The sequence below is a fragment of the Sus scrofa genome, chromosome 3 (assembly GCF_054392235.1).
Source record: "Sus scrofa isolate SSC_HxYL_T2T_F1_AM1 chromosome 3, Sscrofa_HxYL_maternal_Yorkshire_Landrace_v2.0, whole genome shotgun sequence".
Taxonomy (NCBI): Eukaryota; Metazoa; Chordata; class Mammalia; order Artiodactyla; family Suidae; genus Sus; species Sus scrofa.
In genome coordinates this window covers 15,678,603-15,704,439 of record NC_139385.1, presented here as the reverse complement: position 1 = coordinate 15,704,439, position 25,837 = coordinate 15,678,603, and the positions used below count along the sequence as shown (strand labels likewise).

Below are 25,837 nucleotides of genomic sequence, written 5' to 3'. Positions count from 1 at the left end.
GCCTCTCAGATCTCTCTGAAATGTTATGTGAACATTTGTTCAAGTTGTCTCCTCTTTCCAGAATCATCCTTGTTGTTTCTAGGGTTGCCTTTTTTTTTTTTTTGTTCTGCTCTTTAGTGATGCTGATTGTTTTGAAGCATCTGGCAGTTCTTGTACGGCCATTGGCATTTCTGATGTATCTAAGTGAAATGTGCCACCAGGAGTCAGGTTTCTTCTGAGCACTAGCTTCTCCCCCCAAAGAAGAGAACGAATGACAACAAACTTTTAGAGGTCGGGGCATTTTGATGAACACGATTCATTTTAGGGTTCAAGACTGGGAGGGAAGGGGTGAGCAGCTTGTCTCCCATGCAAATACCACAGAAGTTGGTCCTCACTCTGGGGCACCCCCACCAACCTTCGGGCACATCACTCTCTTCAAAAGACCTTGTCCTCTGAGTGGGAGATCCAGCTCACTGTTCCAAGCAAAGGGTTTTCGTCAGTCTCCCCAAGTCCACCCCATCTTTATCCAGCTCTTGGTATCTGTCAGCTTGGGGTGCTTTGAGGCATCCCACCACTTCTTCCACTATAGCCTTCTGTTGTCTCGCTTTCAGCGCTTCCTTGCCCAGGTCAACCTCTGTCCATCAGGAGGAGCAAAATAATTTTGTCTTCCAGAAATTTGCCGATTCTTCTGAACTGATGATGTTCCCCTCGCCTGCTCTTCCATGTTCTAAGTTTTTATGTTTTTACTCCATTTTGTTTCTCTATGCCATGCTTTTAAGTGGGTTTTAGGAGAGAGGCGTGTGTTCAGTTTTCCTCCTCAAAATACTTTGTAGAGTTAACAGCATGTTTTAAAGATTCCTGACATCATAAAAATTTTAGGGAACATCACTGACACACAGCCCACTCTGATGTGACTGTACTTTGCTTATTGATTTCTATATTTTTAGATTGCGTCTTGCTTTTTCCTTTCTTCCTTTCTTTTCTTGTCTTTGTTTTTTCATTTTAAATACAATGCAACACAATTTTGGGGGTGCACAAATTTTTGACCATATCTCAGGATAGAGTAATGTCTTTTAATTATAAAAGATAATTATATTTCATTCTAGGGTTTTGGTTATTCGATTTTTTTCTTGGTCGCCTCCTTTTGAACAGTCTTGTCTTTTTGTTTATGTCTTAACTGCATTAAGTAGACTTTATAGGATAGAATTACCTAACAGTAGAAGTAATGGACATCTTGTCTTTTTTGTTCTTTTGCAAAAAATTGAAATGCAGTTGATTTACCATGCTGTGTTTGTTTTTGGTGTATGTCTTGTCTTTTTTTTGGATTTTAATGGCGGTATCTCTGCAGTGATTTTTTTGAAGTGGGGTGTGTAAGGTGTTGTTTTAGGGTGCAGGAACAAAAAAGAAGGAAGAAATTACACTTTACGAATATCCACTGTAGGGAGTGACACTAATGCCCTCAATTGACCATATGTGTGCCGCTCTGGTGAGGCAGGTGTGACGTGTTTAGGAAGATGGGCATCCCATAAGTGGGGACACTGCCAGTAGGACCTTCCTCATGCACTTGTTATAGTTATTTGTGACGCAAGTGCCTGGCTAGGCGGATCTACACATTGTATTAATCAATTTTAATTGGACTTATACTCAGAAAATAAGCAAGATGTCTGCCAAGGAGCCCCAGCTTTTGCATCATACCGATCAGGCAGGCCCAAGTGGACCACAAGACAATGGCTGAGCTGGCATTTCCCATGCTTCCCAATGGACACCTTCCTCAGCCACTTTATGAGTTAAAACACTGACAAGCCCTCTGATGGGGCAAAAGTCGGCTAAAACAATTGAACAGCCTCTAAAGGACTATTTAAAATATTCGCTTTCATAATAATGAAACCTAGCCTCATCTTTGAAATGGGATGGAAGATGACTCGAGGTGGCTTTTGTACCTTAGTAAAGTGTGCAGCTCCAGACCAGGGCAGAGTTCTTCAGAGCTGTCACACACAAAGCAGAGTCCCACGCTTTCTGTCATCAACGAGCTCACGGTCCACATTTGTGATCTTTCTCGGAGATGGCAAGACGTGGTCTCCTGCACCCGCTCCAGGAGGGCATTTGAACAACGATTGAGAAAATAACTGCTTTTTAAAAGGAAACTCGTGCTAGGGCGAGGACACTTTTGAAAATGGATGTTTCTGGCAGTGTTACTACCAGTATGTGATTTTGTTGCTGAAAAAAATGATATGAGTGTGCTCTCTCCGAACTCAAATCTGTGAAAAAGTTCGAAAATCTCGGACAACTGCTTAAGTATCTTCCAAATAGAGAGATCAAGGGTTTTTTTAGCCCCATTTGTTAAAAATTTGAAAATGCAACTGCTTTCAATTAGTTTGCAAAATCATCTGTTGACGTTAAAGAAGATGAACCTTTACCAGCCAAATATCAGCAGAAATTTTGGCGTGCTTCTGGGATGGATTGAAGAAGGAATATTGTGATTTAGTAAATACTTCCAATGACCTTTTTCTTCCATTTGGATCTGTAAATTTTTTTCTGAGGTGTATTTCGGTTATGGCAGATGTTAAAATCAAGAAGGGAGATACACCCAACCTACAACCACATCTTCAAATCACTGTATAACAAAACGTTATGTCAAGATTTTCAGGAAGCATGAACAGTATTAAATCATGCTGCTTTCAGTAAAAATCCAATTTCTGTATTTTGAGAGAAAACGCATTCATTTAAGCAGTGTTTTAAATTTATTAGTCTAGAGTTGTGCATAGAATTCTCATATTTCAGAATGTCGTCGTATTGGTGCTTTTGCCATGTGTTTTAATAAACTTGTCAGAGATTTCTTTGGTTTATTGCTTTTGTTTCAAAGAATCAGCTCTTTTAATTTATCTGTTTTCAAATGCATTTCTCTCCGTATTCCTTTTTCTGTTTTATTTTGTTGTTCTTTTTTTTCTTTCTTAAACCATTTTTAAAATGGAAGTCTAGTTAATTTACAGTGTTTGTTAGTTTCAGGTGTACAGCAAAGTCATTGGGTTATATATGTGTATACGTCTGTGTGTGTGTGTGTGTGTATTCTTTTTCAAATTCTTTTCCATTATAGATTGTTCTTTTTTCTTTTTTTTCTTTTTCTTTTTTTTTTTTTTTGTCTTTTTAGCTATTTCTTGGGCCGCTCCCGCGGCATATGGAGGTTCCCAGGCTAGGGGTCGAATTGGAGCTGGAGCCCCTGGCCTACGCCAGAGCCACAGCAACGCGGGATCCGAGCCGTGTCTGCAACCTACACCACAGCTCACGGCAACGCCGGATCCTTAACCCACTGAGCAAGGGCAGGGACCGAACCCGCAACCTCATGGTTCCTAGTCGGATTCGTTAACCACTGCGCCACGACGGGAACTCCTGTTCTTTTTTTTTTCATGGCGAAGACATTACATTTTTCTCTTAAAAACAGTAAGAGCATTTAAATATGTCCCAGCTTGTCTGAAGACTACTTTGCCACACCTCCTTTGCTTTTTAATAAGAATTATTTCTCTTTTTGATTCACCTAGAGCCCATCCTTTACGTTTTAATTTAAACTCTGACCTAGGAGCATAGTCAACATTTTCCATTTTAATGACTACGTTCTGTAGATGGCATATACAGCACAGTGACGATCGCTAAGAAGATTGATTATGTACTCGATCCTTCTTCAGACAGTAGGTCTTGAACGCGCTCACCGCCAAATGAGAAAAGGGTAATTATGGGACCCGATGGAGGTGTTCGCTAAAGCTAGGAGGGTAATCATTTTGCAACCTGTGAGGGTATCAACAGTCGTACAGCTCGAACTTACACGACGGTGTGTGTCCGTTCTGTCTCCGGATCGCTAGAAAAGAACGTCAATTTGAGCTTCGAACGCACTGGTACTATTGTTTCTATTTCTGTTCCGCGGCGCCAGACCTGCTTTTGAATACCTTTGCTGACGTTTGCTTCACTGGGACTGGTAAAATAACTCAGTTGAAAGAGAGAAAGAGGAAACTCAGAGCCCCGAGAGGAGAGCGTAGGGGGCAGACGGCACTGCAGGGTAGGTGGGTCACCCAAGCCTTTGGCAGGTGGCAGTCTTCCTGTCCGTGCAGGGAGGAAAGGTGTGGGCTTGGATCCACAGCGGTCAGGAAGCAGGAGCTGAGACCCCGGTTTGGCTGCCCCCTCCTGTAAGTGGGGCCTAGACTCAGTGCTTAGAGGCAGAGCGGCTTAGCTCTACCAGGAGCGATGGTTGTCGCATAAAAAGCCCCCTCCCCGTGACAAATCAGAACCCCAAACCCGTGCCTCAGGGATGTGCACGCCACATCGAAACTACCCACGCGTTGCAGGGAGTCCAGGCCAGGAGGTCCTCAGCTGGGGAAGCCCACACGTGTCGTGGGCATGGATCTCGGCGCAGGTGCAGCCCCAAAGGGAACAGCAACGCCTGCTGCTCCTGCCCGCAAAGAGGAAAACCACGCCTGTGGATGGCTGTGTATGGCTGGGGACATCAGGGAGGTACCAAAAAGATGGGCGCCTGAAGAATTTGAGACAACAGAATGACATTCTGAAAGAAGGTATGAGAAGGTGAAAGAACACAGCTATAATGAAACACGTATCCTCAGGGGTCAGTAAAAGGTGGGTTTATGAAAGAACCACATGGCTAGAACGGGAAAACATTAGCATGTAGAGGAACCATTGAGCTGACAGGTTAAACCATAAGTTCATTTACAGCTGAGAAAAGAATTGGTGAGTTCAGACATCCTTTGGAGGTAATTGCTTCTAAGACACATGGATAAAGCTATGAAATTAAAAAAAAAAATGTTTAGGAAACTTGGCAGATACAATAATATATCAGGTGAGTTTTAAGGACCAGTGACCACACTTCTTATTTGAAGAAGGAAGGGGTGTCATACAGGGAATTGGAGGCTTCCAGAAGCGTGGAAGGGCTGAAGGAGTGGATTTTGGACAGGTCTCTAGAATGACGCCCAGAATACTTCAGAATCAGCCCTTCTGGAGGTTTGCCACCACTGAGTCTGCCACTGGAATATGCTCCTGGTTCGTGAAACTTCCTCCTGGAGTTCCTGTCATGTCTCAGTGGTTAATGAATCCGACTAAGAACCATGAGGTTGCGAGAGTTCGATCCCTGGCCTTGCTCAGTGGGTTAAGGATCCGGCGTTGCCGTGAGCTGTGGTGTAGGTTGCAGACGTGGCTCAGATCCCGAGTTGCTGTGGCTGTGGTGTAGGTCGGCAACTATAGCTCCGATTAGACCCCAGCCTGGGAACCTCCATATGCCATAGGTGTGGCCCTAGAAATGGCAAAAAGACAAAACAAAAAAACAAAACAATAAAAAGCTTCCTCCTGACCCCCCAAAAGCTGGAGAAGGGACTTGAGATTCCCTTGCTGTTCTGCTCGCACCTTGACCGCTTCTTCAACAGCCAGGAAACTGGAGCGTGGACAGTGGAACATAGCTGCAGGAAAGTGTGATGTTTCCCCGACTTTTCTTTCCTATAGAAACAGCCAGAGCGGTCAGGAAAAAGACCCGTATCACGTGGCATGCTGGCGCCCACTCATGCCAGCCTGTGAAAGCCACTGAATAACTCTTTAGGAATTGTCTAGGTATTATGAAACATAGGCATTCTGAAATGAATGGTAAATGAAATGTAAATTTATATTCTCGGATGAAGTATCAGCTAATAGTGAAATAAATTACATTACAGCACAAAGGTAAAGATACCAGAAACTCTTCCCTTCCTAATTATTTGACTATACTTGATTGTTATCTGTGATTTGGAGGTTAATTTAGTCTGTGACATCTGTGTGGTGGCAGTGCTATAGAAGCCTGTGCTGGTATTACTACTTCATGTCAATTCCCAGTTCCATGTTCACTGATAGCACAGTGGCGGCTTGGAATTGGCCATTTCGGGAGTGTTTACACCATAGGGGTACATGCTCTGGATCAAGTTTTTTTTTTTTTTTTTTTGTTTTTCGGAGACCCAGCATACCACTGTTTTCGTCTCACGTCTGCATTCCAAACTTGTGCAAGGGCTTTCTAATATTGAAACTAATTCTCATACAGAGCTCTGGAAAACAAAGTTATTAACTTTTGTAACTCTTTTAATCAGACAGGGTATGCATCAGTGTGGGATGAGCCAATTGAGGGTATTGAGCTTGAAGGAAGAGGTCCAACAGGAGTTCCCAGGGTGGCTCAGCAGTATCGAACCCGACTGGCATCCATGAGGACTCAGGTTCAATCCCTGGCCTCACCCAGTGGGTTAAGGATCCAGCGTTGCCATGAGCTGTGGTGTAGGTTGTAGAAGCAGCTTGGATCCCGTGTTGCTGTGGCTGTGGTGTAGGCTGGCAGCTATAGCTCCCATTCAACCCCTAATCTGGAAACTTTCATATACTGCAGGTGCAGCTGTAAAAAGAAAAAAATTTAAAAAAGAAGTGCAACATACATCTAATACCTCTCTTTCTGAAAGAGAGAATATCCAAATGGAGAAAGCCTATATCTGAAATTATAGACTTAGAATTGTCTAGAATGAGTATTAACAGGTGAACTGTAGACTTCTCATCGGCACTTAAATATCCTGAGTACTAAGTGAAAAAATGTATAACTGCTTACCAAGTTGAACTATAATTTGTATACGATTGAAATAAAGGCTTTTTCTTTTAAAAGACAGAGACTTAAAAGCTTTCCATTTCCTGTTTTTAAATGAAAGAATTACTATAGTCATTTCATTTAGAAGGGAATGGAACCCAGAAGAATGCCCTGCAAGAGGCAACAATGAGCACAGAAATTCATAAACTTGTGGAAATGTCTAGATAAGCTTTGGTTATAAGATGCAACTGTAGCAACCACAACAATAACAGTGGCGCACAGTGGTGGTGGTGGGGGTGGGGGTTAAAAGTAAGGTTGAACTGAAATATGGGAATATTGGATGACAATATCATGAAGAGGAAATTAGGATGGCCAAAAAGCTTATGAAAAGATGCCTAAATTAGCAATCAAGGAAATCCAGTTAAGAAAAATGCAGCAGCCTGATAACACTCAGTATTGGCAAAGCGGTGCAGGAAATTGACATGCTATTAGGTTAAGGGTGGGTCTGTAAATTGCCACAACCACGATGACAGTTTTAAAATGCCCACAACTTCTATGATACTCCATCTTTCAAAAGATCGAGCCTCATTTCCCTCCCCTGAGTGTCGGCTTTCCTTACCATCTCTGGTCTAGTGAATAGAACATTTTGAAAGGGAGGCTGTGATTTCCGAGACTAAGTCATAAATGCTTCCTCCTCCTGTGGTTTGGATCGCTTGCTGGGGGAAGCTGGCTGTCAGGTCGTAAGAATACTTGAGCAGCCCTCTGGAGGGTCCCCCAAGGGTGTCGTGAACCACCCTGTGGGTGAACCACTTTGGAAGTGGAGCCTCCAGCCCCAGTCACACCTTCTGATAGTGGTAGTGGCCCTGGTCAAAATCCTGACTGCAGCCTCATGAGACCTCCTGAGCTAGAACCACCCAGCCAAGCAACTCCTGATTCTGGACCCACAGAACTGTGACATAAATATTTGTGGGTTTCATTTTATTTTATTTTTATTAAAGTATAGTTGATTGACAGTGTTGTGTCAATTTCTGCTGTACAGCAGAGTGGCCCAGTCATATACATATATATATGTATATATACACACACATACATTCTTTTTCTCATACTATCTTTCATCGCATTCTGTCCCAAGAGATTGTATATTGTACCCTGTGCTGTACACTAGGACCTCGTTGCTTATCCATTCTCAATGTAATAGTTTGCATCGACCAACCCCAAACACCCAGTCCATCCCATTTCTTCCACCTTCCCCTGACAACCTCAAGAAGGTTCTCTCTGTCTGGGAGTCTGTGTTTTGTAGATAGGTTCATTGGTGCCATATTTTAGATGTCACATAGAAGTGATATCGTATGGTATTTGTCTTTCTCTTTCTGACTTCTCTTAGCATGAGAATCTCTAGTTGCATCCATGTTGCACAAGTGGCATTATTTCTTTCATGTTTATGGCTGAGTAATATTCCACTGCATACATGTTCCACATCTTCTTAATCCATTCATCTGTCAATGGACATTTAGGATGCTTCTTGGCTATTCTGAATAGTGCTGCAGTAGTTGCTGTTTTAAGTCATTAAGTTCAAGGGTAATTTGTTATGTAGTAATAGACAACTAACCCAACCTCTTTGGAGACCATTTTAGCAAAATCCTGTAATATTTTATCTAGGTATGTAGCCTAAGGCTAGAGAAATTCCCCCAAATATATACAAAGAGACACACATGAGGATTTTAATTGCAGAATGCTTTTCTTTCAATTGGAGAATGGATACATAAATTACAATATGTTTATACAATGGAAAACTATGGCGCAGTTCAAAATAAATTAACTAGGTGTATGTGTATGGATTTGCCTAAGTCCCTCAACTCTAATAGAGATTGAAATGTGCAAGTTGCACAAACATACATATGGTGTGATATTATTTGTGTAAATTGAAGAACATATACAGCAATACTATATTCTGTATAGTCACATTCAAATGTAGGAAAGTTTTTTTTTTTTTTTTTTTTTTTTTTTTTTTTTGTCTTTTTAGGGCCGCACCGATGGCACATGGAGGTTCCCAGGCTAGGGGCTTAATCAGAGCTGTAGCCGCCAGCCTACACCACAGCCACAGCAACGCGGGATCCGAGCTGCATCTGCGACCTACACCACAGCTCATGGCAACCCCGGATCCTTAACCTATTGAGCAAGGCCAGGGATCGAACATGCATCCCTATGGATGCTAGTCAGATTCATTTCCACTGAGCTATGACTGGAACTCCAGATGTAGGAAAATTTAAAGCCATGGACCAGAAGGATACATTTCACCTCCAGAGGAGAGTTGTCACAGCGGTGGGAAGGAATTAGAGGAATAGGTGGGGAGGAATTGGAGGTGGCGCGGCTTCAATGTAAGATAGTATTTCTTTTCGAAAATCTAAAGCAAATAAGGAAAAGTATTAGCCCATGTTCAATCCGGGTGGTGGGTCCATGGGTGCCTTTTATTATTGGGTGTATTTTCTGTTTGTTTGAAATACTCTTTATTGTCATTAATGTAGATTTGCACTCTGCTGCTATTTTTGGCTGTCTCCTTTGCTTTGCAAAAAACCCGCACCTTTTCCAAATCAGCTTGCCTCTCAGCAAGCTGTCTTTTCTTTTTGATTTGATATCTCCTCCCTGTACTCTGAGATTTCCTTATGCATTTGCATTCTTATTTCATAGATACCCTGCTTTCTTACTTATCTTGAAGAACGTAGCCAGAACCTTTGTAAAACTGCCTTCTTTCTGGTACCGTATTATTGTTGACAATCTGCTTTTTGTTCTGCATCTCAAAGGTGCTTCCTCCTCTACTGATGCAGAACTTTTACACAGACCCTTACGGTGGTGTTTTCTGCTTACTCATCCCTGTCTGATTTGAACTCTATCCAAACCCTCCTTGCCAGTTGGCCTGCCTCTGCGGGATTTTTACAAGGGAACACAATTGTTTTATAAGTGCTTAGCCAAGCGCTGAGCTGGCATCCATCTACTGCATCTTTGCTGGAGTAAGATGGGATCTTGTTGTCCCCACAACTTAACTCTTGGACTCTGAGGAGGAGACATACATTTCTGGGGTACCTGAGGTCTTCTGCGGTTCTTTCTTAACCAGAAGCAATACACCCAAACCCCATAATCCTGTAGATCACTGTGCTCCCCAACACTGTGCGTAGAGCAAGTTTCACATCTTCTGTGAAGGGCCCTTGCCTCAGACCCTTCCATTGCTAGCCGTGCTGCAGACAGGGAGGGGTGATCCCTAAGGAGCTGGAGGAGGGGGACTCTTGCTTCTTAGTGGTGCTAAGGACAGTGGAGGATTTGACTCTGGCTGTTTTGAAAAAGCAATTCCAACATAGGCAGAAGGATGGCTCTCTGATGCCATGGTTGGTCATCCATCCTTGAGACCCAGACATAGAGAAGAATTGGGGCAGATAGAAATCTTTTCTTGTTCCTTTACTCTCTGACTCTATTCTTTTTTTTTTGTCTTTTGTCTTTTTGTGGCATGTGGAGGTTCCCAGGCTGGGGTCCAATCAGAGCTGTAGCCACCAGCCTACACCAGAGCCACAGCAATGCCAGATCCAAGCCATGTCTGCAACCTACACCACAGCTCACGGCAATGCCAGATCCTTAACCCACTGAGTGAGGCCAGGGACCGAACCTGCAAAGTGATGGTTCCTAGTCAAATTCGTTAACCACTGAGGCATGATGGGAACTCCATCTGACTCTATTCTTTAGTCCGAAGTCAAAGTATGGCCATATTGCATATTATTTTCCACTTTAATCCTAACTGCCAACTTAATGGAAGCTTCTTCCACAGCCTGGCATTGGTGCTGTTGGGAATATTATTTTTGTGTGCCTGCATGGATATTTTTAGGGGAATTCAGCAAAAGCTCTATCAGGGTAGGGTAGGCTCTTTAACTTCTAGAATGTAGGATCAACATTGCTCCTTGTATGGCTGGTAGTTAGAGGACAGAAACTCCTGCAGTAGGCTCCTTGCACACTCAAGACACTCACACACACTCAGCAGAGAGCCCAGACTTCAGCTGACATCTTGCACCTACTTTCTTTTTTTTTGTTTGTTTTTCAGTGTGAAACAAAGGATATTACAAGTTTTATTTCCATGTATATTTGAAATTTTTTTTTTTTTTTGTCTTTCGTCTTTTGAGGGCTACACCTGCGGCATATGGAGGTTCCCAGGCTAGGGGTCCAGTCGGAGCTGTAGCCACCGGCCTACAGCACAGCCACCGCAATGCGCGGTCCTTAACCCACTGAGCAAGGCCAGGGATCGAACCTGCAACCTCATGGTTCCTGGTCGGATTCGTTTCCCCTGCACCATGATGGGAACTCCTATATTTGAAATATTTATGACATTTAAATGCTTCCAATATCACTTTTTAGCACTAAACTTTTCAATGTGGTGTAATAATTGTTTGAATAATGCATTGTATATAGAGTATTTTTTTTTTAACTATTTAACTATGGTTGTTTACAGTAAGCCGTTAATTTCAGGTATACAGTTTCAACTTCTTTTCCATGATAGGTTATTGTAAGATATAGAATATAGTTCCATATGCGCTACAGTGGGCCCTCATTGTTTATCTCTTTTATATATAGCAGTATGTATGTTAATCCCACACTGCTCATTTATCTCCCCTCCCTTTTCCCCCTCCTTGGAACCCTAAGTTTGTTTTCTATGTCTGTCGTACCTCCTATCCAAAATCCAACTAAGACTTTTAAAAATCTTACGGTCTTTGAAAAATTGTCAGAGGCACGTCAAATGCATTTCTCTAGATGTCTTTCTTCCTCTCTCTCTGTAGTCCACTGCCAGAAATCAAGGCAACTCAAAGGACTTTCGAGAGAAGTGCTTCTTACACTAAACTATTTGTGGGGAAGGACCACTTTTTTTGTTTGGTTTGGTTTTTTTTTTGTGGTTTTTTTATTTGTTTGTTTGTTTCGTTTAAAGCTTCAGTCGTTGGCAGGCTGATTTCTGTAAAATTAGAAAGAATGAATTACTGGAAAAGGAAACCAAAAAAGCAGAGATACCCAAAAATCAGCTGGTCCCATGCTTAGGTGCTGGAACAATGCTACAGACTGCCGTAAGAATGTCCGTGCTTTCTTTCAATGCCTGTCCTTATCTTGTCGCACACCAGCAGCACACGGCATTCTACTGGCGCCAGTGTACACCCTACACTTCACAGTTGTGCTGCCTAAGGGACCCTGCAGAATTATCTTTTGGGGTACTCTTTACCTGGAATAATAATATCAGCCTATAGCAGTGCGCCTGGATCTTTGGTACTGCAGCGAAAAAAATACAATGTATAGTCGTCTGGGTTCTCCAGAGAAACATAACTTACAGGAGAGAGAGATATATATAGAACGAGATTTATAAGGAATTGGCTCACGTAGTTTTGGAGGCTGAGAATTCCCACAGTCTGGCAAGCTGGAGACCCAGGAGAGCTGTTGGTGCAAGTTCCAGCCTGAGTCCAAGTCCAAAGGCAGGAGAAGACCCATGTCCCAGCTCAGTCAGGCAGAAAGAACAGATGTTCGCTCCCTGACTTGCCTTTTTGTTCTCGAAGGCCTCTAGCAGATCGGATGCGGCCCACAGACCTCAGGGAGGGCCCTCTTTACTCAGACAACTGATTTAAATGTTCATCTCACCCCCAGACACCCTCCCAGACACACCCAGCATAGTGATTAAACCCCCAGACACCCTCCCAGACACACCCAGCATAGTGATTAACCCGATATCTGGGCACCCTGCCACCCGGTCAAGCTGACACAAAATGCAGTGTCTCTGAAGGGCATCCTTTCAGGTCAAGGTGAGGGGGGCCTGTTTGGTCTATTACTCAGCCGAGAAGTGTACCTGTTCCTCCACCCTGAAAACAGCAGGCCACCCCTTTTGTCTTTACCCTCCTGACACCTTATCCGTGATGCGACCATGGAGCCGGCCTTCCTGGTACCCAGGAAATTGACTCTTTTCCAGCTCTGGCACTTTTCATTCCAGTAGCCCCCTCCTCCTGATACAGTCAGCGGCTTACTGATACCGCTCACGGCCCCGGCCCCCTGGTGCTCCGTTGCTTACACTCTGGATCCCTGGGCATCGTGGTGTATGATGCCAGCCAGCTCCTCTCTGAAACTCACCATCTGCCAGGTCCTTCCTGACCCTCCCTCAAAACCCAGTGTGTTTTGTATTCCACCTAACCCATTGTGACCTTCTTTGGCCCTGTATCCTGCTTCCTGTAACCCTTCAAAGATAATGACTGATGAGATTTATTGAGAACATGCCTGATGCTAAGCCTGGTATTTTCCATACCTTATCTTATTTCATATCCACAAAAATACTATTCAGTTTGTATCAAAACCTCAGTTTTCCATAGGAGAAGACTGAGACTTACAGGGGTCAATTTACCTATATGGCTAATCAGGGCAGAGCTAGAATTTATTTGTTTTGTTTTGTCTTTTCTAGGGCCACACCCACGGCATATGGAGGTTCCTGGGCTAGGGGTCTAATCAGAGCTGTAGCCACCAGTCTATGCCAGAGCCACAGCAACGTGGGAACCAAGCCGCCTCTGAGACCTACACCACAGCTCACAGCAACACCTGATCCTTAACCCACTGAGTGAGGCCAGGGATCGAACCTGCAACCTCATGGTTCCTAGTCGGATTCATTAACCACTGCGCCGTGATGGGAACTCCCCAGAGCTAGAATTTAAATCTAACATGGCTTTTGACCAGAAAGCCCTGATTCTTAGCCAGGAAACCCTACCACCTTACAGAAAATACAGAAGACTTGTTCACGTGCTAAACAGTCACTTAAATGATATTTCACAATGAGTAAAACTGCCATTGGAAAAAATATATATATATTTATTTATTCATTGCCCTTCCTGTAAGGATCCAGCTCTTCAATTTGAGTTCAGGACCATGTCTGTCCTTGCCCATGAACTTGCACGCTTCCCTTCCTTAGCCAAAGAGAGAGAGTCTTAAAGCTTGGGGTTCCCCAGGTGGCTTGGAGTGAAATTGAGTTCTTTCATTGCAGCAGCTGTTTTTAGCTTACTTGCGATCATGCGCTTCCCTTTCTCGAGCGTGACTTTATTTATGTAGACGGATGGTTCCATTGCACGTGCTTTCCCCCCCCACCACTAGACTTTGAGCATTTCGGGTGAATGAACTGAATGTGCACCTCATTTCGTAAGCTGCTTTTTCCAGAAGCAAATTACGTTGATCTATCACGTGGGACTCGGTTGTGACCAGTTGGCTCTGCCGTGTACTCAGCACCTCTGCGGCTGAACGGGAGAGTGGCTTGGCCGTGTGTGTTTGAGTATGACCTTGTTGCTGCGGCTGTCAAAACACACGTGATGGGTCCGAAGCTTTAAACAACCAGGCAAAAGAAGGTAATGAGACGGTATTTAGCAAACACTGAGAAGCTAGAGAGATGAGTGGTAAAATGCAAAGAAGTGCTTCCCGCATCTGTACCGACTGAGCGAAGCACCCTTCCTCCAGGTGGCAGATCGAGAGAAGATCAGGGTGGGTGTTTTCTGATGTTTATGAAGGATTTTTTTTTATTTTCGGCTGCTCCCACAGGCTATGGAGGTTCCCTGGGCTAGGGGTTGAATCGGAGGTACAGCTGCCGGCCTACACCACAGCCACAGCAACGCCAGATCCGAGTCACATCTGCAACCTACACCACAGCTCATGGCAATGCCAGATTCTTAACCCACTGAGCGAGGCCAGGGGTGGAACCTGCAATCTCATGGTTCCTAGTCCGGTTCATTTCCGCTGCGCCACAATGGGAACTCCATGAAGGATTTAAAGGATGGTTAAAACAACAGCCAGTGAGACTGACTGGGTCCTGGGGCCACTGATGAGGGGGAAGCAGGAACCACAAAGGAAGCATTAGCCAGTGATGACTTTTCATCCCCTGGACCATGGGAATTGGTCCAAGCGGAGATGAATGTGGCAGTGGCCTATGGCGCCCGAAAACCAGCACTGGCCTCAGGCAAGGTCCTGGCTCTGCATCTGCTTTTCGCCTTTAAACCTGTTTGGTCAGAAATTTAACCTTGAGGAATGAGGAGATGGTAACTGAAGCCCTCTTCCAGAGAAAGATGCCTGCCTTCTCTCTGTGTGTAAGGACAGGTTGGCTGGGAGGGGGAGAGGCTCACTTCTAATTAGCTGAAGCCGTACCCCTTAGAACCAGCAAATGCACATGTACTTTCTAACTGTCTCCTGTCCGTTGCGATGGGCCTGTGGATGTGTGTGTGTGTGTGTGTGTGTGTGTGTTTTGTGAGCCGGGGCAAGAGTGATGGGTAGCTTGGAGGCTGGCAGCTGGCTCTTGCCTCTGCCATGTGTCTGTTTTACTTTGGAGGGGGGCCGGTGCCCAGCACATTTGTGAGAGTCTTCCCAGTTGTTAGGATGAGAGACGTACCTTCGATAGAAATCGAGAAATCAGGAAGTGTGGCCTCTTTTAGGGGGGAGATAATGAATTCATTTTTTGACGTCTTGAGTGTGAAACGAGAGTTTGACATCCGGTGGAAATGTCTGGTGCGGAGCTGAGGCTGCTGTGTCGAAAGAGCACTTAGGAGGCTCGTGTTCTCAAATAGATTCTCTCGTTAACCAGCTTCCTGCTCACAGTCAAGCTCTGAAATGTTTAGGAGTCTCATGGGTTGATCTCTAAAGTCAGTGCCTCCCAGCCCAAACAGGGGCCTGCTGGGGTGGGCTCTGGACCGGAGGGAGAGAGAGGAGGGGGTGTCCTGTTGGGGGCACCCCCGCTGTCACTCAAGGGGGTCACAGGGAAAAGAAGACCTGATGCCTGCCAGCTCCAGCAGGTGTCATCAGGGACAGTTGCTGTCATCAGTGTGGTTTGAGGGACAGCAACGTTTGGGAGCCCTGAATCCCTGAACAGCCATCCCCAGAGACTGGCCTCCTGTTGGCTGTCTCTTCCTGTTGTTTACACCTTGTTAGTCAGCAGCGCCCAGAGGGGACGCTCAGACCACTCCAGCCTCACTCACAGATGCAAACTCTAGGGCCCGCAAGGAATGTACAAGTGATTCCCACGGAGACTGTGACTCCCATGGAGAAGGTGTGTGGGGAGAGCCCACAGGGCCATTTCTCTCCCACAGAACTCCTCTCCTTGAATGCCCCCAGGGGCGGGGAGATCACCCCTTCTAGTGCCGCCGAGCTTTCCTTCCCGGAGCTATGTTCAAAAGGTGTTCTCTGCCCATGCCCTAGAAGTGACTCCCCCTCCTTCCTGCCAGTTCCCTAATTCTGCTCAGAGGTTTATCAGTCCTCTTGGCCCCCTTTACAGATGGAGGGGCGGAACCTGACATGCCCCATGGCTCACTCATTAGAACTGAGCTTGCTCTTTCCACTACAGAGAGATTTCTTTTTCTTTTCCTTTTTTTTTTTTTAATTTCTCTTCCATTATAGTTTATCACAGGGTATGGAATGTAGTTCCCTGGGATATGCAGTAGGACCTTGTTTGTCCATTTTACATACAATGGTTGGCATCTTCTAATCCCAGACTCCCAATCCGTCTTTCCCCCACCGTCCCTCCCCTTGGCAACAAGTCCGTTCTTTATATCTGTGAGTCTGTTTCTCTTTTGTAGTTCATTTGAGTCATATTATAGACTCCACATATAAGTGGTATTTGTCTTTCTCTTACTTTGGTTAGTATGATAATCTCTAGGTCCATCCATGTGACTGCAGAAGGCATTATTTCATTCTTTTTTATGGCTGAGTAATATTCCATCGTACATATACCACATCTTCTTTATCCATTCATCTGTCCATGGACATTTAGGTTGTTTCCATGTCTTGGCTGTTGCGAATAGTGCTACTGTGAACATAGGGGTGCATGTATCTTTAAGAGTCTTGTCCGGATATATGCCCAGGAGTGAAATCACTGGATCATATGGCAACTCTATTTTTAATGTTTTGATGAACCTCTATGCTGTGAGAGACCCATTTTTCTGACTCTCTCTCTTACTCCCTCTCTTCCCTCCATCTTACCTTAGTCTGGGGCCCCTGGCCTGCCTGGCACTGGTGGAACTTCAGATCCCCGGGGTTGGTGCCTTGGAGGGTGCGCTAGTCTGGTTTAAGGGGATGCTTTCATTTCTCGTGAGAGTGCTGGGGTCTGCTTTGTTCTGGGACATCTTGAGATGACGCCCACCTTTCCCATGGGACAGCAGGACTGGCAATCAGAGGGCAGTGCTCACAAAGCCACGTGAGCAAGCAGGCATGGGGCTGCTTCTCAGAGGTGCAGACTGTCGTCTGTGCATACTCAGAGCCTGGCACTCCGACCGGCTTTGAATGCAGTAGAAGTGGCACACCTGCTTTATCTGGGAAAAGGGAAACACCGGGGTTTTCTCATGGTCACGGCAAAGACATCCAGGGTCTGGGCAGCCTCACGTTTCTGCGGGGTGGGGGGGTGCGTAATCCTTCCTTATGAGGGTGGGGAGAGGCTAGGAAAGGGGGTAGAGAGCATCCTTGTTTGCCTGCAGAGGCAGCTGGAGGATGCCTGGTACCCCACAGTCTGCCGAACAGCATGGTTCCACTTCGTAATTCAGTGGGGGGAGATGGACACTGAAGGAAGGGGTAGAAACTCGAGGTCACTCGGGAGTTGCTCTGGCCACGGGCACCAGAAAAATGCTCCACCTTTTCCTCTAGAAACGTTAACATTTTAAAAAATTCTTTTATTTTCTTATTTTTTTTATTTTTATTTTTTATTTTATGGCCACACCTGCCGCATATGGACGTTCCCAGGCCAGGGACTGAATCCAAGCCACAGCTATGGCCATGCTGGATCCTCTGACCCCTGTGCGCTGGCCTGGAGTTTGAACCCAAACCTCTGCAGCTGCCAAGAGTCCTCTGCAGTCGGATTCTTAACCTGCTGCGCCACAGCGGGAACCCCTAGAAATGTTCAAGTTTTTTTCTAAATAACCCTGGCCATCTGAGCACCAGGGCGGTCCTTGCAGGAAGGAAAGGAGGAAGGGATGATGATGGTTTTCTCTCCCCGCCCCCATGTCTCGTGAGCAGGGAGAAGATGCCTTTCCACCATGTGACCGCTGGCCTGTTGTACAAAGGGAATTACCTCAACCGATCTCTCTCTGCTGGCAGCGACAGCGAGCAGCTGGCCAACATCTCTGTGGAGGAGCTTGACGGTAAGGAGCCCGCCCGGCATGGGATGGGAGGGCAGTCAGCACCCCAGGGAGGCGTCCGTGGCTATGATGGCATCTAGGACCTGCCACCAGTGGTGGCCAAGTCTAACCATGACGCATCCGGAATGAGTGCAGAGACCAATTCTGTCTCAATGGCTTCTTGGCGTGGGAGGGACCTTGTCGCCTGAAAAAAAATCCACGGTGCATATATTTTGGTTCCCTTGGATGCTGATGGGGGCGATAGCCTTCAGCTGCGCACATGTGTTTTCCAGTTGTTGGACTCTTTATCGCCAATGGTGTTGCCCTGATTCCAGAGCATCATTTACGATGGGGCCCAGCTGCGGGGGAGGTTGAAGCCCTGTTCGTGGCTGTCTCTTGACTCGTGGCCACGGTGTTTTGAATCCCACCCAGATCAGAATCATCTGGAAGCTGTGTCTAGGTGGGAGTGGCCAGCAATTACTTTGATTGCCTCTGGACCCTTGTAATACAGTGCATCCCTGGCTTAGGGACGGGAACAAACCTGCGGACATGACTGCCTTCCTCCTGGGTTCGTGCCTCTTTGGGTCCTGGGAAAAATCAACCCTTTGATTTAAAAAAAAAAAAAAAAATTAAAACAAGAAAGAAGGAATTTTTTTTTTTTTTTTTTTTTTTTTTTTTTAGATGAGAGAATTAGATTGATTCAGCCAGATGTTTGCCTAGGTCCTGCATCTGCTGAGGCTAAGCCGGAATTGGTCTCCCTTCTTGTTTTGGAATGCTATGTTCCTGGTAACACTGTTTTGAAACAAGAAGTTTAAATTTACTTCCTAAAATAGGGATGGCAAAATTACCCCAGATGGCCCACATCTTTGCTTTGAAGTGTCATGGTCGGAACCAGTGAGCTCGCTCTGTGTGCATTTCTCACAAGGGGAACACAGGGAGAGGCAGCTCTGGGCCAAGGAAGCCAAACTTGCTTCCTGATCAGCAGGCGCTGGGTCACGTGAAGGCCATCGGGCAGGCTTTCTCACGCCTGCCCATGCTCGGCCTGCTTCTCCACCGGCCGACTGCATTTTATTACATTTCGTTGCACCTCACAGATACCACATGTTTTACAACTGGAAGTCTTGTGGCAACCCTGCCTTGTCAGAGGCTGGTTAGCATCTTGTAGCAATTATTTTAAAATGAAGGTAGGTACAGTGTTCTTCTGGACGTAAGGCTATTGCACACTTCCTAGACTACAGCGTAGGATAAACGTAACTTTTACAGGCACCGGGAAACTGAAAGAGTCCTGTGGTTTGCTTTATTGTGATATTTGCTTTATTGCGGTGGTCTGGTACCCAACCCTCAGTGTCTTGGAGGCCTGCCTGTAGAGGCTTGGTTATTTCTCTGATGCAGCAGTGAGGCTCCGGGGCCTCTGGGCTGGATCTGGAGGAGAGACTAGAGGATGTGAGGGGAAAGGGAGTGACAGGGTCAAGCCAGGCTCCTTAGGGCCTGCAGCAGCTCACTAGGGTCTGGACAGACGGGGGGCCAGCTGGAGACAAGAGGGATACTTTGGATCTCCTGGCCTTTGATTGGCTAGGGGACATTCCGACGAGGACACAGAGGTGGAAAACAAAGCTCTGACTGCCTCCAAAATGAGCCGGTCCTGGTGGCCACAGAGAAGGCCGAGGCTAGGCTGGGTGTGTTTGGCAGGTGAGGCGAGGCCCAGGCTTTCCTGCATCCTGGACGCAGGGGGTGGTGGTTGCTGGTGTTTGAGTAAGTCCTCAGTTAGCAGGAGGGGCTGGGAGCCTCTGTGTGGAGCCACACAGAGCGTAGGCCATGTGACGTGGGTAGAAAATCTGCATATTTGGGGCACATCTCTCTTTTTCCTCCCAAGAGCTTTTATCTCCTTAATTACCTCTGAGTCCCCAGTGCCTAGGAAACAGTGTGTGGCGTGCAGTGGATGTTCAGTAAATGTATGATGAATGAATAAATGTAAGACATAGATGCTTAGATATCCCTCAAAAAAGATCCAGAATGGCAGTTCTCTGTTATAATCCACACCCCCACTGCAACGGAAATTCCTATTCTGTTGGGTGACTCTGGAAGAGGCTACCATCACTAAATCACTAACCCAGTGAAGTTTGGGAGTCATCTGTGGCTTTCGTGTACCCTGGCTTTCCATTTTTCTTCCTTTTCCTCCTTCCCAACTTTGCCATGACTAATCAGATGATTTTTCCAAGACTACTCAGAGCAATGGCTTTTTTTTCCCCCTCCTGTGATATCTGGGCCACCACCAGGGCACATAGCTTTTCAAGAGACCCGGTGGCTGGATTTCAGCCCTTCTCCCCTCAGGCACTGGCCAAACCATCATCCTTCGTGTTCTTGGTCAAGCAGCAGAGCCCGGGGTCCTGTTGTTTCACCCAGGTCCCAGCAGCTGCCAAGGGGCTGAACGGCACCTTCTCAGCAGGTGAGACCAGCAGGGAGTGGGTGTCACAGCCCTGGGGACCCAGGTGGGCAGCCTGAACCATGGAATCGCTGGATGGGGGGTGAGGAGAGGTCCCTGGTGGAGTAAAGCTGGACTTTATGGCCTGAGACTGTCTGCTGAAGATGCTGTGTTTGCCCTTCAGGAGGGCAATCCCAGCTCTCAGCCTGGAGAAATGCCATTTATTTTCTGATGGAAGATTCCTTCTATTTATTTGTCTTTTTTGTGCCAAGGTGAACCCTGAGTTATGATGCCTCGTGCTTCTTTATGAGCATCTTGGGGCTCCGGGCAGGGCTGTGCAGATGTGTTCTGTGTGTAGAACAGGTGGGCGGGGTCTGAAAACCAAGCCAGCTTAAGTCAGTTTGGAGGACTGCAGGCCGGTTCTTGGGGAAGTCCAAGGTCCCGAGACTGGGCCTGCTTGCTGTTCTCTTGGAGCTGCCTCGTGTCAGCTGAGCCCTAATGTCCTACTGTTTGGGGCCACTCATTTATCCGCAGAGGACACGTGGTGTCGCACAGGGAGTTGATGCGTTGGATGCTGGTGGATACGGAAGCATCCTTTGTGGTCTGGCCACACTAGGGATGCAGATGTTAGTTGGGTACCATTTCCGCCCTGCGGCAGCTGCAGCCTCTTGCATGTGGATCACCACAGGGCAGGCACCCCTACCTGGTCAGTTTATACCACCGGGGATGGAATGCCCCTTTCCTTCAGGGTAAGGGTCAAGGGCATCTGGTGCATGAGCACTTACCCTTTGAGAGCAGAGCCACTCGCCGTGCTGTCCCTTCCCAATTGCCATTCACTCTGGGAAGTTTCTGTTTCTTCTCTTTAAACCAAGCTCAGGAGGAAACAATGCAAAACTCCCATCACACTGGGCACACTGGCGTTGGAAATCACCCAACAGACAAATTCAGCGGTAATGAATTGGTTGCGATCTTCATTCATTCGTTCATGTTCATTCGTGTATTCATTCATTCATTCACTCCGGGAACATGTGCCCAAATGCTTTCTGGGTGGAGGAGGAATTCAAAGAAGTATAATATTCGTTGCCTGTCCCCGGGTGTCTGCAATCTACCAGGGAGTGAATGCACATACAAAATGTATTAGCAGTACCTTGCACTTTGAGAGTGGGTCATGTGGAATTTTATTAGATACATGAATTGTAATTTTATAAAACCGGTTGTCTCAGTGCCATTTATTGAATAATCTTGTGAGGCTGTCTTAATCAACCAAACTTGCCTCTGTCTGAAGTTCACTCATTTTCATTAATGTATGGTGTTCCATTGTGTATAAATCTATCTCAATTTCTGCATCCATTCTATTCGGGATGGATATTGGGTTGTTTCCAGTTTGGGGCTATTAGGATGTCATCCAGCCTTCCCTATCCTGTTGCAGCTGTGATGCTGGGGTCTGCTGTCCTCACGGCTCCTCATGGCCCTTGTAAAATGTCTGAGTATGTGTGTGTTTCATGTTGTTTTTGCCAGCAACAGTGTCAGCCCTTTAGATTTGGGTCTTGGCTCTTCCTTTTAGCCTAGGTTAGTTTTCTCTTCCATCTTGGATGGTGGTTATTTCTGTGTTCTTTTTTTTTTTTTTTTCCTTCAGGAGTGCCTCCCATCCTGATGCCAGATCTTCCTTCTGTGTTTTCCATAAAATGTGTCTCTTCACATCCCTTTTTCCCTTCTTTGCACTTCTACACTCATTCTTGAGTCTGTCTACCACATCGCCGACTTAGTTGTTTGCAGTCATTTGAAAAAACACTTATTATTGCCTTTGGAGCATATTTCCATTATGGATGAAAGCCTCCATTTCTTTGTAGCTTGACTTTATTTCAGTAGCTCCCCCTTAACTATTTTGATCAAAGTTTTGGGGTTTTTTTGGGTGTATTTATAGTATTTTTATTTTTTCTATTATAGCTGGTTTACAGGGGTCTGTCAATTTTCTATTGTACAGCAAGATGACCCAGCCACACATACATGTATACATTCTTTTTTTCTCACATTATCATGCTCCATCACAAGTGGCTAGATATAATTCCTAGTGCTGCAGGGCAGGAGCTCAGTGCTTATCCATTCCAAAGATAAGAGCTTGCATCTATTAAGCCCAAATTCCCAGTCCATTCCACTCCCTCCCTCTCCCGCTTGGCAACCACAAGTCTGTTCTCCAAGTCCATGAGTTTCTTTTCTGTGGCAAGGTTCATTTGTGCCATATATTAGATTCCAGATATAAGTGATATCATACGGTATTTGTCTTCCTCTTTCTGTAGTTTGGTCAAAGTATGATACAGAAAAGGATTAGTGTACCGTTCAAATGTTACCAAATGTCAACACTCATGCAACAACCACCCAGCTTCAGGAATAAGCCAAGAGCAGCCCCCTTCCGTGTGCATGAGGTCCTTCCCAACACTTCTTTCTCACAACCACTGCCCTGACTCAACTGTCATCACTTAACTGTGTTTCTGTTTTCCCTTCCTCTCAATGGGGTCATATTATATTTGTCCTTTCATGTCTAGCCCCCTTTCTTCACCATGACGTTTGCAAGACTCAACCAGGTTTCCAAGGGTAGTTGAAGTTCATTCATTTTCATCAGGCGATCGTGTTGCTTCATATATCCGTACCTAAGTTTATTTATCCTTTCTCTTCTCCATGGGTATTTGCGTTGTTTCCAGTCTGGAGCTGTTGGGACATAGTCGTTGCTGTTGCTGCCGTGGTCTTAGGATACGCCCCTCATGGCAGCCTCTTCCTCTTTGACTGGGGCCGTATCCCTTCATTCTCTCCCAACCCTTTGTCTTGTTGAGAATGACTTGTACACAGCTTATGACAATCTCTTCTGTTCTTTGCCATAAATTATTTAGAGAGACCTCTTTCTCATGAAAATCTGTTTCTCCAAGTGTTCCAGCTGATGCTACTGTTGTTGTGCATTAGAAGAATGCAAAAGGAAAAAAAAAAAAAAAAGCATAGTCCTCTTGGCTTTTCTCTGTTCTGTTTTGTGACTCAACAGGGACAGTGCTTTGTAGCCTCAGGATCTGTCAGCAAGTTTCAGGAAGCGTCTGTCGTCTTTCCTCATTCTCACGTCACATTATTCCAGACCTGGGATCATGTACTCCTTTTCACCTGGAGAGTCCAGTTTCTTCTATCCATTTCTAGAAGACCTTCATTTAGTCTGTGGCTGCTGAGCGGAGGTGGGATCTTGATGGCCCCGCGTATCGGATTTGCTCCTTATGCCGCAGTTATATTAACTCCTTTATTCTTCCCTTCTTTGGGTCTCCTTCCGGGTCCCAAGCTGGTACCCAGCATTCTGGAACATTCTGGTCCTCATCCCCGCTTTCCCCTGCCCCCAATAATCCAGTCACACCCGCTCACAGCTCTTGTGACTCTCAGAGAGTTGTGTTCCCTGAGGGGGCTTGGAAAGGAGGTGCCACTAAGGTGCTTTTGGGTTCAGGAATAGATCTCCGTGGAGAACCGGTGCCCTGCGATAGGGACGGACTGCTCGGTTCTCTGGGCAGCGTCGCCTCTGGATCCCTGATGGGTGAACGGTGCTGCTGAGCCTGTGTCTTCTGTGGCTCCCGGGCGGGGCAGGGGCACAGGGTGCAGGGAAGTTGTGTTACTTCTCCTCAGCCGCTGACACGTGCATACATCTCCAAATTAACATTTCTGGTGAAGTGCATGCCTCAGCCGACATACAGTTTTCGAGCATATTTTGCATTTGGGAATGGACGTATCGATCTGCCAACTTTCTCCCACAAAGCACCCCTTTGGTGGTCGGCCACCTTCATGTGGACTGTTCTAGAGTCCCTGCGTCGGCACAGCCCAGTTTCCCCAGTGGCCTCTTGTTGGCCTGAGCCAGCAGGCTCTCAGTGTTTATTCCAAATTCTCTGTGGCATCTGGCCGTGTTGCTCATGCTCTTAGTTTTGGTTTGTCACTGCCTTGGCATCCATGTCACCGGCTAGCTCTCCTCCTTCCCCTTCTCCGCCTCTTTGTCGTCTCCGCTGTTTACGGTGTGCACATCCTCTTCTGCCCACTCCTTGTGTTTGTTGTCTCCCGGGGCTGGTTTGGGTTGTCATCCCCCTGGGCAACGACGTCCTCATGGCCCCGGGGTAGATATTGTCCATCCCTGCTGCCCCCCGGAATTGCAGACCTGCTCCTTGTAGTCCCAGGAAGGTGTCCCTGGAGTCCCTGGCTCCGTGGACCCAAAGCTGAACAGATTTTTTTCCTCTAAAACTGCCCCTCCTCTGGAATGTTTCTCGGGGAACTCGAAGCGCAGTGCATGCAGTCAGCCACTATTGTACTTTGGAGGGCATCCTTGATTCCTCTTTTTACCTTACTCCACGCGTGTAGTTGGCAGAGCCCTGCAGATCAACTCCCTCTCCGACCTCATCGCCATTTCCTTGGGCCAGGTCCCTGCCCCAGACACCTGCAGTCCCCAGGGAGCGATCACCTTGTGAATCAGCTGTGACATCAGCCCTGCATCAGTTCAGTTCCTTTTCACTGGAGGGATGCTCCTCAAATACACACTGGATTAGCCTATCACTTTTGGTCTTCTTATCCTACAATTACACACACACAGCTATAACAACAGTGTATTCAATTTATTTCATGTAATATTTCTTTCATCCTTTAAAAATGTCAAATCTACAGAGATTTTGGAAAGTACAGTGAAATACCTGTATACCCTTCATCTGATCGCTGATATTTCAGTGTTTGCTTCTCTTTTCCTTTCTCTCAACACACACACACACACACACACACACACACACACACACACACACACTTTTTTCAGCTCTAGAATTTTTAATTTGGTTCTTTTCTTATAGTTTCCATTTCTCTGCTGAAATACTGTTTACTCATGTAAATAATATTTTTCTTTCATTTTTTGCACCTATTTTCCCAAATTTATAATAGCCATTTAAAGTCTTTCTGTACTACATCCAACATCTAGGCTCTAGCTCATCTTAGGGTTGATTTCTATTGTCTTTTTTTTTTTTTCTTTTAGATTCTGGAAAGAGTTTCCCCTTTCTTTGTATACTGAACACTGTGAATGCTACATTGTAGCGACCGCGTGTCCTGATAGTTTTCTCTGAAGAGGGCTGATTTTTATTCTCACAGTTCAATTACTAGCTGACCACCTGAGACTTCTGCAGGTTTGATTTTATGTTTTATTTTCTGTTAGGCTAGATCTGTGGAAATCCCAAGGGGATCCCAAGCCCCTCTAACTTGGCAGGGACTCAGCCTTCAAAGTCTGTCTTCCTTACGGATCTTGTCAGGGCTTGGTTTTAGGTTTGGTTCAGGTGGGTCTAAAGCAGGCTTTCCTAAGATTGTGATCCTTACCTGTAAGATGTGGTCTTTCTCAGATGAATGGATTAAGAAGATGTGGTATATCTACACAATGGAATACTACTCAGCCATAAAAAAGGACAAAACAATGCCATTTGCAGCAACATGGATGGAACTAGAGACTCTCATCCTGAGTGAAGTAAGTCAGAAAGAGAAAGACAAATACCATATGATATCATTTATATTTAGAGTCTAATATGTGGCATAAATGACCTTTCCACAGAAAAGAATCTCATGGACTTGGAGAACAGACTTGTGGTTGCCAAGGGGGCAGGGGAGGGAGTGGGGTGGACCAGGAATCTAGGGTTAATAGATGCAAACTGTTGCCTTTGGAATGGAGAAGCAAAGAGATGCTCC

The 25,837-nt window shown here is 45.9% G+C and overlaps 1 protein-coding gene across 5 annotated transcripts in view; it reads left to right on the top strand.

The window, feature by feature from the left end:
- The window catches only part of CALN1 (calneuron 1), a 476,409-nt gene that overhangs the window by 123,431 nt on the left and 327,141 nt on the right, over positions 1-25,837 (top strand). For all 5 annotated transcript variants that reach the window (XM_085016961.1, XM_021086352.2, XM_085016962.1 and 2 more), the window contains one exon: positions 17,594-17,718. In XM_085016961.1, coding sequence (XP_084873087.1) covers positions 17,594-17,718 — 125 coding nt within the window. The remainder of the gene's footprint in view (positions 1-17,593; positions 17,719-25,837) is intronic.